The 17071-nt window shown below is 41.1% G+C and overlaps 2 protein-coding genes across 3 annotated transcripts in view; one reads left to right on the forward strand and one right to left on the reverse strand.

Annotated features, from left to right (window-relative positions):
• Positions 1–3579, forward strand: part of usta (uronyl 2-sulfotransferase a) — a 49135-nt gene extending 45556 nt beyond the window's left edge. The window contains exons 6-9 of one of the 2 annotated variants that reach the window (XR_003669597.1): positions 630–727; positions 815–972; positions 1515–2835; positions 3342–3579. Coding sequence is in view for 1 of the 2 variants with exons in the window: in XM_028397160.1 (XP_028252961.1) it covers positions 630–727; positions 815–972; positions 1515–1807 (549 nt within the window). In the remaining variant the exon portion in view is untranslated. Of the gene's footprint in view, positions 1–629; positions 728–814; positions 973–1514 lie in introns of both variants that reach the window. The other variant, XM_028397160.1, reaches the window with a different exon arrangement.
• A 1611-nt stretch (positions 3580–5190) lies between these two features.
• On the reverse strand, positions 5191–13101 carry slc22a16 (solute carrier family 22 member 16). The gene is made up of 8 exons (XM_028397159.1): positions 12743–13101; positions 11729–12205; positions 10878–10995; positions 9048–9609; positions 8392–8519; positions 6533–6642; positions 6363–6462; positions 5191–6219 (listed from the first exon to the last, which is right to left on the reverse strand). Exons 1-8 carry the CDS (start codon positions 12784–12786, stop codon positions 6025–6027), a joined length of 1734 nt encoding a protein of 577 aa, XP_028252960.1. The 5' UTR covers positions 12787–13101; the 3' UTR covers positions 5191–6024.
• Positions 13102–17071: the final 3970 nt, after the last annotated feature.

A 17071-nucleotide genomic window follows, 5' to 3' on the forward strand; every position in this document is an offset into this window, starting at 1 on the left:
TTTTGGACCCCATTTTCTTCTAATAAAACATGCCTGTCAACACTTCTTGCTCCCTGTATGTAGACTGTTGCTACTGTATATGTGTGTGTGTGTGTGTCTGAGGACAGGCGTGTGTGTGTGTGTTAGTAAAGTGTTTGGTTGCTCAGGACTTGTTGCCATCCATAAGGCTTACGTCACCTGACATGGATTTGACTGCTGGTTCCACAGCACTCAGTGGCTGGCCAGCTTCACTCCTGCGTGAGTGTTTTTAATCTTTCATCTGTTTTTCCCCCTTTCATTATTTAATGGCTCCCATATTCAGACAGGAGGTTTTTTTAAGTTCAAAGCTTTGATCTAATCATTTAAGTTTGGAAAATTTTGTTTTTGCAAATTGAACTGTATTTTCTTATTTGGCATCTCATTTTGTCCGAGCAGCTGAGGTGAAGTTGCAGAGCTTATCTTTGTCCACAGGATGTTGTTTCACCAAGCAACTTGGTTCTTTAGATGTTGTCTATTAAGCCATTTACATCAGTGCAAGTGAAGTGCTCCATCTAGTGGTGGAAATAAATCGGTGTTCTGTTTTACATTCTTCTGAGTGATGAGAGCTGTGAAATTAACAGGGTTTGTGTGTGTGTTTGTTCTGCTTTCAGGATATCAATGTGTGCATTCTAGAGAATTACCCTGAGTGCTCCAACCCCAGAGTTTTCTACATTATCCCCTACTTCTGTGGACAGCATCCTCAGTGCAGGTAGCTTGGGTGGAAAACGTAATTTTCCTAGACACTTGATGATATTTCATGTTATTACATTCACAATGTTTCTTCTCTTTGCTGCAGAGAGCCGGGAGTGTGGGCACTGGAGAGGGCCAAACAGAATGTACTGGAGAACTACCTCCTTGTGGGTATCTTGGAGGAGCTGGAGGATGTTCTGCTCCTGTTGGAGAGGCTCTTACCTCATTACTTTACTGGAGTGCTAAACATCTACAAGAGCCCTGGTCGGTGCATATATTTACTGTGGATGTTTTAGGCAGTTAATGATCATCGCGTTTTCTTAAAAAAAAACAAACTAATACATAAAAAACACCAGTAACTTTAGTTTTTGGGAGAAAAAGATAACTTATAAACACAGTGCAACACAGTGTCCATGATTTTGTGGAGCTTTGGGACCGGGAGGGAGTGAGGGGGCCACTTTATGGGTCTAGGCACAAAAAGCCAAATAGCTAACAGGTGGCTGTTCTCATCTGGGTGCTATCAGACTTAACATTTATCATGTTTAGGGAACACAAAGTTCTGCTGAAGCTGAGCTGAGGCATTAAGTCTGTATTGAATGTGATAATTTGGCACGACTGTCCACTTGTATTTAAGGTTTTGTGGTCGAGGATTCACATTTATTTATTAATTTTGACACATTTTAGGGTAAAATAATATTTCTGAGTGTTCTCTGTATATTTATGTATATATGTCTGGAAAGACATAGACGGAAACTCCAACCTGCACCTTGTTTTATCTTTGTGTGTTTTTTTTCTTCTTCCTGCAGACTACAGGAAAATGGGGAACATGACAGGCACAGTGCGTAAACACACGCCCACCCTGGAGGCCCTGCAGGTGCTATACCACCGCATGCGCTATGAGTATGAGTTCTACAACTTCATCCGTGACCAGTTCCACCTCATGAAGAAAAAAATTGGCCTTAAGTCTGTCTCCCAGCCACAAGCCTATTCGCCTGCTTTCCTACGAGAGCTGTCGCTCCGAACACCAGAGCCACTCGCTGAAGACGAGGAGCTGGACACAGACATGGAGGATGCCAACAGCTGGCTGGTCCATTCCTAAAAGCTTCTTGATGAACAGTGGATGAAGCCCAAAGAAGAGAAGCTGTTTGGCTAGAATTGGCTAAAGGTAGCTGGAGGAAGCCTGAAGACAAAGGGGAGAGTTCCCCTGTCTGTTGGCAGAGAATGTGAGGTTTTGGGGGTGTGCGGATCTTGATGCTCGTGTTTCTGCGAGTTCTGTTTTCCATCTGCAACTGACTCCTATTAAGACTGGCTCAGCATTTAGGACTGAGTAACTGGAAGGACAAATGCTGGATTAAAAAAATGACCAATGACTATGGGAAATAATATAAAGCTCAAATCTGCTTTTGTTTTTATTTTGAGCTTCTTTAAGGGTTCATAAAAATGCATTAATCTCCAGGAGAGATTGCAAGAGATGTGGACAGATACATTTCTTAGGGAATATAGTGTTAAGGTGTTTACTGTAAGAAAGGTCTTGAGAGACATTTCCTAAGAAAGAGTCATACTAAATGAAAGGGTTAATGTCCAAAAAGCTGGATCAGAACATGGTATTCATGGATTGAAAAAGTGCCATAAGCCTTGTGTGTATATTAGTCATCCAGGACTGTTTTAAGTGCCAAACCTCATTAGAAGATCCTGTAACTGTGTTACAGGGACTTCTGTACACAGTTGGTGGAGTTGTGACATAGTTATAGTATTATTTTAAAAACATTTTGCTTAATTTGTAAAGTATCATTTGGTATAAATGAGGGTTAAACTGTAAGCACTCAATTATGAATTCAAAGAATTCCAACTGTGTGCATGAATGATTGAGGTTGAAAATCCAGCAGTGTGTTTTAGCTTAGGGTCATTATTTGGAACAGAGAATATAGCCTGGGTTAAGATTAACCCTCTAAATGCATAAATGGAGCCTAATAATCCAAAGTTTGAAAGATTGAGCTTGCCAAATATCAGCATTTCTACTGCAATGCATTACTTAACTGGATGAATACACTGCACTTTTTTTGTAAGACTTCTGCAACAAAATGAGGGATCTGGTCCTGACTAATTTACCAGTGATTTCAGTTAGAGGTAATATTCTCATGAAAGTGTGACATTTGCTACCAATCCCAGCTAACAATAATGTCTAATTGTACAGCAGCGTGCTTCATCACTCATAAAAACCATGCAGAGAATGGTAACCATAAGCTAATGCGTGATTGACATATTTTAATCTATAGTTCTGAACTCTAAGGTCTGTACCTTTTTCATTGTTTATGGTTTGTGTTCAGTGTTTCCTTTTTAATTTATTATTTTGTATTCATTTTTATTCCAGATAAAATTCTCAGGAAGGAAAATGATATTTAAGATCTTAATCATTTGTATGTTTGGTGTCTGGTGGCAATTAAGAATTTTCTCGGCATTTTAAGGATGTCTTGAATGATTTAATATCAAAATGATTAACAAGAACTAATGCAGTTCATCATTTTACAGTCTTCACAATAAATGTCCTCCAACTATTGCAGCTAACTTCTTTGCTTGACTGGAGATAATGAAAAATAAGTGAATGTTTTGTCTGTGTATGTGCTGCTTTTCAGCATGCTATTTTGTTGTCACTGACAACTGAAACATGCTGATAACAGCCGAACCCATGACCCAACTGGACTAGACTCGACACGTGACCTGACTCATCCCAACCGAGGGTTGCACCGGCAGCATGATTGAGGCACATTATGAAAACGCAGCACAACACCTTCATCTCCATGCAGAGTCTAAACTCCTATCAGTCCAGCGCAGTTGAGATGATTGAAGCCAGGAGTCTGGACTTGTAGAATTTTCTTGAAAATGTTTGGCTGCTCTTCCAAGCAGCTTCATCAGTTCTGTTTGGTGGGGAAACATGGTTTATATGTGGTGGAGGACCTCAGTGGGTGGGTCTCGGTGAAACTCCCAAACAATAGCTCTAAAAGTTTCCGTACTTACCTGTGTTAGTCTGGCTAACTGTGTCTGTGTCTAATGACTGGCTAACGACTATGAGACTACTAGGGGGACTGGTTGACAGCCCTTTGTTCTTGCTGTGAGCATGTGACTTGGAGTGAAACTTCCTGGGAATGGATGGAAGCACTGCATTGTATGTGGTAGAAAGATGATGTCTGAGACCACCACCTGTTAAGTGAAGCAGCTTAACATAGATGGCTTCCTTGACTCCTGTTTCAAACCATCTTTCCTCTCTGTCTAGAATGTGGACATTGTTGTCCTCAAAGGAGTGTCCTTTGTCTTTGAGGTGGAGGTGAACAGCTGAGTCTTGTCCTGAGGAGGTGGCTCTCCTGTGCTGAGCCATTTTTCTGTGGAGTGGTTGTTTAGTTTCTCCAATGTACAGATCAGAGCATTCCTCACTGCACTGGACTGCATATATCACATTGCTGTGTTTCTCCCTGGGAATTTTATCCTTCGGGTGAACCAGTCTGTCTCAGTGTTGTCATAGGTTTGAAATGGACCGGGATGTCATGGTTGTTGAAGATCCTGTGGAGTTTCTCTGATACTCCTGACACATATGGAATGGAGATGTTCTTTCTCCATCGGTTGTTGTCCTTCTTCCTGTTGTTAGTAGGTCTGGTTTTTGTGGCTTTGATGAGTGCCCAGTTGGGGTAACCACAAGTTTGCAGGGCTTTACTGGTGTGATGTTGCTCCTTCTTCTTCCCTTGTGCTGTAGGGTCCTGATGACTCCAGTTTGTGTTCCAGTGGGTGGTGTGAATCAAACAACAGGTACTGGTCCGTGTGTGTGGGTTTCCTGTACACTTTCACATTGAGGCTCCTGTCCTCCTAAATGTGAACTGTGCAGTCCAAGAAGGTCAGATAGTTGTCTCTGGTGTCCTCCCGAGTGAACTTGATGTTGTTGTGTTCTGTGAACCGTTCCACTTCATGGGTCTTGACCCAGGTGTCATCAACATATCAGTCCAGCACTGCTGTATGAACACAACTGTATTCAGAAAATGTAACAAGTAACTACACATATTGTAGAACTGTAGTGGAGTAGAACCTACACATAATAACCGCAAAATGTAATGAAGTACAGTAACTAAGTACAAATATTTATATATTATTTATTACTTATATTCCACCACCACTGGGCACCCATCTCCTCACAAAGATAATTATTATTATAAGCATGTTTAACACAAAAGAGATGGTACTCTTCATTATTTAACAACTTAAATATTGTTCCATAAACAAATAAAAACACTATTCATAGAAAAAGCTATCCATACTGTGAATTGTAGAAGTGACTGCAGGACCTGAGTACTTCCATCAAATGCTGCTTTTTCTGATTTTTCCTCCTTCACATTAAAAGCACCACAGTAGTTCGATATGATACAAAAACTAGGACACTACAAAGCCAGGTGTACACATCTCCTCCTGAATTTGGTCCAAACATCTGGAGATCACATCTTGCCTTTTGAACATGCTTTGTACTTTATTCAGTATATCCAGCATCTTGATTAAAAAAAAAAAGATTATAGTAATTCCATCTTAAAGTAGATGGAACTGAGCATAAAAATAAACTACGTTCAGACCCATAGCTTCACAGCATGGATGTCCCGAGATTACAAAAAGTTTGATACGTGACTTTGAATTCAGGAACAAGGCACTTCTTTGATACTAGAACAAAATCTCCTGTTGTTGCGACATATTAAATATAAGGTGTTTTACACTGTAAAATGATCAAGGCACATCTTATTTCTGTAAAATATAATACACAAATAAGTTGAGATTTATTGTAAAAGACACGGCAACACTGCTAGAAGAGCAGAAGAGCAACTCACATATTATATATTTCTTAATACTGGGTTGGATAAATCTGACTAAAGTACATGACTTCTTGCCTGACTTCTTTTGGTGAGGCGTTGTTGCTTTATTTCAAATAATTTAAGAAATATAAGACTAAAATTGAACTGAAAGCATCCTTTAGTACCCTTCATGTTTCCTTGGTCTTTAACACACATACTTGATATTCCATAGTCACTTAGGCATGCAGACGTGTTGCAAAAGTGTAAAAGGTTCCCAGGACCATAAAGGAACTGAACTGTTGGTCACTTTGCAGAACAAATCTTTAACAAAAAGTCCTTTCAAGAGCTTCATCAGTTCTGTCAAGAGCTTCTATTTTTTCTGTTTTTCCTCCAACAATTCAATAAATTATTGAAGTTATTGCTTTATTTGGCAGATGTCTGTTCTGGTTTTTCAAAGCGTCTCTCCTTGTGTCAGTCTCTCTGGGTTTCCTGCAGCTCAGGCTTTGGCTCCATGTTGGTTCAGCTCCAGCCTGTCCTCAGCATCTTTACTGCCCAGGGCTGATGTCTTCTTACTGGGCTCCCGTCCCAGCGATGCTGCCTCTTCCAAGGTGGTTGTTAGAGGTTTGCCCAAGGTCTCAGGCAGCATCATCGTCAGCACTCCGATAATGAATGCCAGGACTCCCACAATGAGCTAAATAAAAACATGTTAGTCAGTCTTGTTGCCAGGACCCAAATGTAGATGAAACATGTTGATCAGGTATATATTAAATATGATTAATTTCTATTATTAATATATTAATACTAAGTCTAGTGCTGAGAAGAAGACATTAGTACCTGAGGAAGGTAGATCCAAACATCTGCCAGATACACACAGAAAGGGGCAACCACACTCCCAACACGGCACATCATACTGCCACTACCTACTGCCAGAGACCTGGGAGAAGAACACTGATATGAGATGGTGACCAGATAAGTGAGGTCTAGTGTATGAATATGTTGCTTACCTGATGATGGTTGGATAAAGCTCACAGGTGTACAGGTAGATGAGACCAAAGGCAATAGCAATGGCGAACTTTCCTATCATACAGAGAGCAATAGCCAGGGCTTCTATGTCCTGCAGAAATGTAAAGACATGAAGCATGCTGATGAAAAAGAGACACAGAATGATTGTTTGCCAAAGCTGTGCTGTGAGAATCCCATTATGCTGATTTTATCATACCCAAAATATCTACAGTTTGAACAACTCACATGCTTTAAATGAGGGCAATGGACCAGTAAAATGATGAAGGACCAGAACATGTGCACACAAGCGATCTTTCTGTGGGCAAGCCCACTGTAGTTTACCCAAAAAGGATCCTCATGGGGCCCCAAGGGGGAGGACTGCTGTAGCTCCCACAGATAGAATGTGTTTCATCTTTTAAGTTACAATCCATTCACACATTGGCAATAAAAATCAAAACATACATTTCTTTAAATTCTAACATGAATACACTTTAAGTCATTTCAGCAATGCATTTTTTAGGTTAAGGATGCAGTACATGCTTCATTTGTGGGGGCAGTAGTGAGCCAGAATGCTAGCTGAACTTGCCTTTAACCAAAACAAAGGAAGAAGCAAGACGCTTAATTTATGTCAGTAAATCCAACTATTTTTTTGAATCACTTTTTAAAGTTGATTCAAGGTTATATTTTTTCAGTGTAGTGTAGTGTAGTGACTCTCACATACTGCCCTGCTAAACTACATCAAACAGTCTGCCCCATATGCTCATATTTCATATGTCTATGTGTGTATTTCATACACATGTAAACTGTAGCAGCAGCAATCCACCATGTAGAACTTACTGTGCTAGTATATAATACTGCACATGTGTTTAGAGAGTGAGCTGGAGGATAAACACATGTTACTGATGGCAAAGAAACAGCCCACAATACCACACAAATGCAGTCAGAGAGAGGGAGGGGGCTGTGTACGGTAATCCCATCTAAATGAACCCAGCAATTTGAAGTTTGGGCCGTAATTGTGTGTAGTCTATATCTAACATCTTGTGTGTGATACCCTTATACAACACAGGTCCGTTTGTGGCAGGATATTTCTATTACAAGTAATCAGTTGTAGAAAGTTGTAGTACTTTATTTTCAGCATGCTTAAGAGGAAAAAGGTTAAAGCCACTGAAATACACATAGATGGAGTGTTATTACTCCATCTTACACCTCCCTTACTACTACAGCATGGTGTTGCTGTGCAGAAAATCACAGCATTCAAGAGCACTCAGAGCTGACATAATGTCACCATTCTTTCTGAGCAGCCTTCTTTCTTACTGGACAGAAAGCATTTGAGTGTTGATGGCATATAAGCTCTGTGACTAAGAGACTGTGGCATGTTTGTCAAAGTAAGAATGTGACTGAGATACACACACATGCAGATGGGAGTTGCATTAGGTTGCATCTTCCTGCAGAGGCCTGCAGAAGTACAGACAGGAAAGAGATATACGACTTACTGCTGCTGCAGTCTGCACTGAACCCACACTGCTATTTTTCTACTTCAATGGTCAAGGTCAGAGGTCATATTTGCTTGAGCATTAAGTACCAGCTGCTTGTCAGCACAGCTATAAGGAGTGCTAATTTGGATTAGAGCATAGAGACACACACACTGGGAAGTGTGAGTGTCATATATCAGTGTTCAACAGTAACTGTCCGGGGACAATAAACACAGGATTAGCAGTCCAAACACACTGTGCCACTGCAGGAAATACTTCCCTCTACTTCCTATTTCTGCCTCTTCAAAGCTGTCGTGCTGTTTTATTGGAGGGAACTAAACATTGTGTTCTTGTGGAATGTGTTGTGTATGCACTCTCTCTCTACGTACCCCAGGTACCACAATGATGAGCATACAGGCAACCCCGGCCAGGAGCAGAGCTGGGGCACAAGTTTTCTTCCTTCCGATCTTGTCCATTGCAAAACAGCCAACCAGATAAGAGGGGATCTCCACTGCACCTGGAAACAGCCAATCACAGCAGCTTTCACACAGAGGTTATCAGCTACCGTGACACTGACACTGTGACATTCTATCTGGCAAACCTAAATAACCAGAAATGTGCTTGGAGCTCAGCCTCATGCTGTAGACCTCCATTAACCCTGAACAAATGTTACTAGAAATTAAATAAATATTTTTCAGATGACATTTGTGAGAACTAATATCTCACATCTTGTGCTCTCAAAATTACATTACATTTATTACAGAGAAAATCTTATTTACTTTATTACATACCAAACCACTAAGTCTGGAAACCTAATTTTGCTCTCTGCTCGCAGCCTATTTCTCCCTCTAACATAAAGCAGTAAAGAGCAAATAATGTAACTACCAATGCCATAAACAAATAACTGGACAAGAGAGGAGTGTTGTATTTTATAATTTATATTTAATAATGGTAAACTGGGCTACACTAAGCTCATAGGCTGCTAGTTTACATTGAATGGAGTTATGTTTGTTGATTACACACTATCTAACAAAGCCTCACTTACCAGCCAGGAAGAGGTTAATGTACTGGTTTCCTCCGAGGTTGACTGAGCCCAAAGAGAACACGTAGTAACCCAGGCTGCCGATGAACCAGATGGCCCACACTGTGCATGTACGACCCGCCATTCTCCAGGTACCAAACAGATCCATAATGGACAGCTTCTTTTCAGGCTGCGGTGGCCGCTGCTCTGCCCCCTGCTCCAGCAGAGCTCTGCCGTTCTGGCTCTTCTCTGGCTCCATGAGCTCTTCCGCCTTTAGTCTGCATTCAAGGCCATTGAAGCGGGCAATGGAGTCCAACAGGGTCTGAGTTTCCTTGTACCGCCCCTTGGCTATCAAGTAAAATGGTGTCTCGGGAAACTTCCAGCAGAAGAGTAGGAAGGGTGACGTGCAAGTGGACAAGATGATCTGATAGATCCACCAAACCCGCACCAGGTAACCGGTCAGAGCCACCACCATGATGCCAACTGCAAAGGCTGCATGGACGTGCATGGAGGTCCATGTGCGTACCTTGATGCCAGTGAACTCTGTCACGTAGACGAACACAACCACCAGATACCCACTCGACACCTGCCAAAAGCAAAGACAGGAAGACGGACGCATTGGAAGGTGGAAAGAAGGAGGAAAAGGAGCTTCTTTAAAGGCAGGAATTGATTTACAATTTAAAAACAGGCCAAGAAGCTCAAACTTATAGTCAGCTCACAATGCCAATATATATTTTTCTATGCAAATTTCAGAAAGGACCAACTGGAATCCTCAGGTGGACGTCCCAATCAATCATTCAGAGAATACACAATATTACTGGCAATCAGAACAAACCAAGCAGACTGAGGACCCAGTGAGCATTAACTCAGCATATCCATCTGTCAGTGGTTCATTAAGGGCCAATGCTGGTATTTAATTTGATACAGATGACCTGCTCCAACAACCATCTGTACATGCAAGTGAACATCTTTGGAAAGTTTAAAATCATTGCAGTTGTTCATGTTGTTCCAGTCACCACTGCAGGGAATTATATCATGTGCAGTAGTAATATGAAGGCTGAAATAACTGTTAAGGCTTTCAGTGCACAATCAGTCCACAGACTGATTCTATGTGAACAACAACAGCTGTGCCTGAGGAGGAGAACTCCGGGGGAGGGGGTGGCAGAAGACGCAAAGTAGTAAAACTGTAAAAAGAGTGAGTGAAGGGGCTCTTTCAGCAACTTCATAACCACCCTTCCTTTAGCTTGTGTGTTTATGTACATATCATGTAAGATATGAAAGAAAAATCCTTTCTCACTTCTACTCACTTCTCTGTGCTGCTTTAGTGTCACTAAAATTCATTATGAGAGCTTTCTCCTAACTTGGCATGACTCTTTAAACTGGCGCTGCAGGACCAAGAGGATTTAATTTCAGCTGTAATACTAATGTTTACATTGGGCTGGAACATCAAGTCCACTCAGATGTAAATGTCATATTTATAGATACACAGAAAGCTTTGCTTGACCTGCAGGGACAGAAATGAAAAAATAGATCCTTCCTTCGGTAGTATTTTCTTATGTCTACACAAAGACCTACTCACAGCACAAACTTGGGCAGAAATAAACACAGTTAGCGTTCAATTATACACATGTTTGCCTGCTGGCAAACCAAGGGAGGTGGCTCCAAATATATTCCTAGCGAACACTGGTGATTGGTTGAGGGATTACTGTGGCGCACAGGAGGCATGCAGCTGTTTACAGGCAGAACCTGTAAATTCATCACTTTGCTTGGCTTTTTGCAAAAACTTCAGGGTCACGCACAGGCACTTTAATAAACACATGCATGTTCACACACACACACACACACTGAACTCACCGTGGCAAGAAGAAAGCGAAGCACCACAAAAAAGTAATAGTTTCCAGAGAATGCTACAGAAACTCCGAGCACAAACTGACAGAGGCTGGTGAACATGAGGATCCTCACACGGCCCACTCTGGCAGGGGGAGGAACAGTGAATGAGCTTACATGTTCATTTTGTATTTATCAAGTTGCTATAACAAAAATATGTTATATTATACTTAGCCAAGATCATTAATGATTCATTTTTCAATCGGTAAATAGAGAAATTAGTGCAGCATAATATAGTGAAACTCTGTGTTTCACATTTAACCTGCATCAGTTGAAACATATGAACATGAGGAGTCTCCCTCTCAATCTTTCTTTGCCCACTTTTTAAAATTCAAAGTATGGGAAAACTTTGGTTGTGCAAAAAAAGTGTGCAGCATTTTGCATTTTGTGGTTATAATACCAGCAAGTATGCCCATGTCGCTCAACATGTTCTGAACCTGCAGACTACTCAAAAATTCAGAGGGAGAAAATGTCAGTGACACATTTTATTCAACTTTTATTCATATTCTTATGATATTCTGATGATATATTATCCCAGGCTTACTAATCTAAATCTGCTTTCCACCTTCCAGCCTCACCGATCATCCCTTCCTCACACCTTGTTGTCATAAATGTTTTATAAGGCACTCATGTAGTTCTGTGTTCACACATCAGCCACTGAGCATGAAAGAGAACAGTGTCATGATAAATGCTGAAGTGGAAACACATCTTTTGAAGCTACATGCTCTTCCAGCCAGTCTAACTTTCTTTCATTATATGGTTAAACCACATGTTTCAGAAAACAATGTAACCGCCTGTCTTTGAATTTGGACTCTTACCTGTCAGCAATGTCCCCAAACACCAGCGCTCCAATCAGCACCCCCAGCATGAAGGTGGGCTGGCACAGCTTGGCCAGCCACTCTCTGTCACACACCAAGTCCCAGTCCGTCACGATGCTTTGGTAAATTTCACTGTGGTCGTAGACAAAGCTCCCACTGCACGCTTTCACCGTTTTGTTGCCATCAAAGTCATATGTGAAGCCTACTGGGTTGACACGTAGGGCGCAGCGACACCGGCTGAGCTCCCACTGCTCTCCTTCAGCTGTCCTCACCACCAAAGGTCTGTTCCCAGGTTTGAAGAGTGGCAGGACATCTTCCAGACTGGATGCCGTCACGTTACCATAAAGGATGTCGGTGATGTTGCCAGGAATGCTACACACAAAGTTTGGAGTGTCCACCAGGAAAACAGAGGCCAGGTAGTGGATCCCACAGGCTATGGCCTGGAAGACTGCAGCAAAGTACAGACATGCCTGGAATCTGGAGACACAGGAGAGTAAAATGGAGGGATTAGATTAGATTAGATTAAATTAGATTATGCAAAGTCAGAGTAAAATTATTCAGAAAACAGACCATGACATTCTGGGTGTAGTGTGTTAATGTGTTTGGACATTTTATATTTAAAATGTTTTTACATGCTTGACATTAAAACCTTTTTATTACATGGTGGAAAAGTTGACGTCTCTTTGTACACATGGGACACTATTCCATTACACAGCTGGCCAATGAGAGAAAGCCTTTGAGATTGAAAGAAAAAGTTACGGCTCTAATTACAGTTATGTTTTAAGTATCCCATATAGAGGACGCTGAAGTCCATCTGTGTTTAACAGACAAGAAGAAAAGTTATAAATACCCCTGGGTTGTGAAATAAAATGGGACGCGTCCTCCTCTTTTCATGGAATAAAAATAACTTGAGACGTTATGAAAACTCGCTGTGCGATGAACCCACTGCTCATTCACAGAGCAACGGAAACATAAACTCAGAGTATTGAGTTCGAGTCCAAATGGCCACGGTACCTTTTGAAGTGTCCAAGCTCGTCGAATACTCTCTCCACCGTCATGTTTCTTCTCCGGTGTGGCACGGCGGTGCGCGCGGAGGTTCCCGGTGAGTCTCTCTCTGTCCCACTGGTCTGCGGCGGGTAGCGGATCCTGTGCGCGTCTGTGCCAAATGAACGGTGGCTTTCACGGAAAAAAAAGGGAAGGAGGGGTTGTGCGCGCGCACACACACACACACACACAGTGAACTTCACTTTCAAATGCTAAATAAGAGGCATTGATGACGATGTCTGGTGTAATGCAATCTATCGTCCCTTTAATCAAATCTGACACATTAAATGTCGACATCCTGAACTGGCCTTAATGCAATCAATCAATGTTCCTCATATGATGAAGTAATCATGGTGATTGTCAGTGAAAGCTGTGTTATTTAAACAGGAGACCTGAGCTCCAGGTCAGGGATGCAGTGTGGGAGCGGGCCTGTTGTCATGACATAAATAGACTGACACAGCCATCACTGTAACACTAGGGTCCTGACATCATGGAGCCATATTTCATGGTCATACCTCTGACAAGATTAACCTCTTTTCTAAAAGTCAGCACGGCAAACAGCTGCTGTAAACAGGCCTGAGCGTTTACTGCTCGGTAATGAGCTGCTGAGTTCATAGTTAGTCACAGATGATCTCTGAATCAGCCACAAACTAGCACCTTATTATCATATAGGAGACATTCATATAGAGACAAAACTATTAATTATTTTCAGATATTTTCCAAGTAGCAGAGTATTACCACTGAGAAATAATTAATGACCACCCTATCTACGATTCCCTAAAATCTCAATCCTACACACTGCCTTACAAATCAGCTGTCAACCAAAGGGAGACACAGACTTGTCCTCCTTCTCACCAGCTGTCCCTGTCATGAATCAGGTCCCCAAAAAGAGCATAAATGAAAAGTAACCCACACCTAAGACTTTGCCCAATGTCACTGTAATCGAGTTACAGGATAACAGGAAGCACACTGTCACAGCTTCAGTATGAGTTATACATATTTTATCTATAACAAAGCACCCAATGCTTCTTCCTTTCAAATTCTAAACAAACAGCAGAGCGGTGACATGTGGTGAAAGCTTAAAAAGAGTTATCTAATTCTTAATGTATTTATTTAGGTTACACTACATAAACCTCCTCTGGTTATGGGGAATATGTTACATTAAAGTCAAACATAAGACAGCACAGCTTCACATATACAACAGGATTTATGGCAGCAACAGGTTGTGCCATAAATCAATCAAGGAAATACATTTACTGTGTAATGCAACCCAGTGGGACACATGTAGGCTGCAGCATAGAGACCACAAACAGACAGATATAAAAGTCTTATTACAATCATTCATGATTAATGTAAAATGTGTTTTTTTTATTGGAAGGCAGACCTGCTGTCTGTTTACAAACTGTCACTGTTTGTAGCAGCCGTCCTGCTGAATCCAGCCAAAGCAAGGTGCAGCGAGTCAATACAGCCACAACTACTGCTCCTATTAATCATTAATCAACAGCTCCAATAGGGAAAAAAGACACAGAGGGGCTGGCTGTATGTTCCAAAATTCTTCAGGATGATTTGAAAGTTCAAACAAAAACTTACAAACTAAATGAATTAAGAAGAGTCTTGCAGAAGCAGCTGATTCTAGGTAAACATGAAGGTTATCATGTCAAGTCTGCCTGTATGGGGCGGCCACCTCTCAGGTCAGCTGTATAGGATAAGAACTGAAACTTTTGTTAGGGTAAACCAAATCTAGCAATATTTTGAGGCTTGAATTGTCTGCAAGGAGAAGTACGTGTTACTGGGTTCTAAATACATAACTTTGAGATTTCTAGTATTTTCATGTACTCCGCTTTGAGTTTGGGGGGATCCGCCATGTTTTTCTTCTTCTGTGGTGCCCCCTATAAAGTGATGGTGATCCTTCCTCCTCTCCCTTCTGTACAACTGTCTTTTGAGAGAGGTGGGTGCCTCAATGTTTATAACATGATGATTTTTAATGGTTAAAATGACTGTGCTGATTGTGTGTGTGTGTGTGTGTGTGCCACATGCAAACACACTATAACCTTCACCTGCTTCTGTCACAACTGGCTGCTTCCCACTGTGCAACACTGTAGTACCTTTTATCTCTGTACTATATAAGTTACAAAAAGCCTTGATTTTCCCAGCAGAGTAACCTATTTCCTCCAGTTTATTCTAGTTTAGCTCAGAGTGTTGTGAAACCTGCATATGTCACAGCTCATATCAGGGGAGCTGTGTTCTGTTGACAATATAAATCCCACCAGGAAAAAAACACCTTAAAATTTTCATAACCCTTAATTACATATTCTACTCCAACAGTGCATCATGAGTTTCCTCCTGTCTTCTTGTTGTTGAGGTGTTTACTATGTGATTCCTTATTCCCACAAAGCTCACTTTACCTTTAGGGCACACTTTGTGGTTTAAAAGGGAAATTCGCAGCTGTTTGAGTTGTCATTTGACAGAATAGATTGAAGCTGAGTGTTTTCATGGTAGAGATCAATATCATTCTTTATTTGTAAGACAGTACAATGACCCCTCTTCTGGTCACTCTGCCGGCGCGTCTGTCTGACCTCTGACACTTGCACTAGTTTCTGTGCAATCCAAAACACGTGGATGCCGTTGGATGAAATATATGTGACCTCCGCTCTCTGGACCTTGTTGTAGGGGAGAGAAGAAGAGAGAGAAACGCTCAGCCAGATACAATGCATTCCATGTGGTGAGACATTTTAAATCATTGCAGCATGCAGTACAGTAAAACCACATTCTGTGTTCTGTCAGTCATCAGTCAACAATCATTCATTTCTTCTTTCCTTTGTTAATGATACACACGTGTGTGTGATATTGTGTGTACAGCCACATGCTGTGCAGAGCATGCACACACAGAAGCTGCACTTTGCACTATTTTTAAATCTTTTCATTCCTGCCTGTTCTTACAGTCAGTTTAACTGCACACATTCTTTCCTGGTGCTCTCATACCTTCTACCACCGTTAGCGGTTCAATTACCGGTCGACCTGCGTCACATCAGGCATTGTGTGGTAATCCATGGTGGCCAGAAGTGTTCAAAACTAACCACTGGGTGGCAGCAGAGCTTGTTTTATTTTAAAACTGTTTCATTCAGGCTGTCCCCATAGAATTATTCAGCATAACAGCCTGGTGAGTCAAACTAATAAAATCTAAAAAAGTCTTTTTTTTTAAACTAAGAAAACTAAAAGCTACTAATAATGAATTAACCCTTTAAACACAGGCATTTAGTCTGATTTTGAGTGCTGGCCACTGACCATTCATCCACTCACCATTTTTGTGTCCATCCATTGCACAAAGAGGAGGTTGCCTTTATGGCTCCACCTCACGTGTCCCCTCTCAGCTTTCTTTGGCAGGTTGTTGCTGGTTGATTGGTCCGAAAACCGCCACAAACTGCCATGTGATTTTGTGCTTATTTGTTGAAAATTAGTGGGCTGATATACATATATATTAGGGGTGGAATGGTTCACAAAATCCATGGTTTGGTTTGTATCACGGTTCTGAGGTCACAGTTTTCAGTTTGGTCCGGTTTATATTGTTGAGTTTTTTTTTGTACTTTTAACACTCTGGAAATACCATAGATCAGCTAAAATATGTTTAAGAATCAGTTCAGTGTTTTCCCTACCGTTATAATAGGTCAAGTCAATTTTATATAATTTTAATTTACATAACGTGCCAGATCGTAACAGAAGTTGTTTAAGGTTACCTTTCCTGTAGAACAGGCAATACCTTGTTATATTACTAAACGCTAAATAGCTTTATATTATTTATTTTATGTGCACAGAGACATGCCATTTCTGTCTTTACAATGTTTTTTTTTATCAGTCACAACTCTGTGACCTTCCTAACTCTAATCCTAACCCTAATGCAGAGCTAGGGTTAGGTCTTCAGCCGTCCTCAAGTTAGACATTTCCGTAATGGTTTCAGTGAGCCGAACGCATCAAACATCGAAGCACAACTCTGTGATCTTTTTAACCCTAATCCTAGTTGCAACTCTTAAAGCACACAAATGTGTTACAACATCTTAGTGAAAATTCCAAGTTTGCACTATCTGTTGTACAAGGAAACGCCTGCCACAAGGTTGCAATTTTCAGCTACCATCACGAACAGCACCTTAACACACTGAAAGAAACATAAATATACTCATGTTCTTGTATCCTGTAATAAATCAAACTAATAAAAACCAAAATGTTAAAACAATAAAAACTAAAACTGTATTGAGCAAACACACTCAGGAAACTGAAACTATATTAAAAAGGATGCTAACAGCA

This window comes from Parambassis ranga, chromosome 24 (genome assembly GCF_900634625.1).
Source record: "Parambassis ranga chromosome 24, fParRan2.1, whole genome shotgun sequence".
Lineage (NCBI taxonomy): Eukaryota > Metazoa > Chordata > Actinopteri > Ambassidae > Parambassis > Parambassis ranga.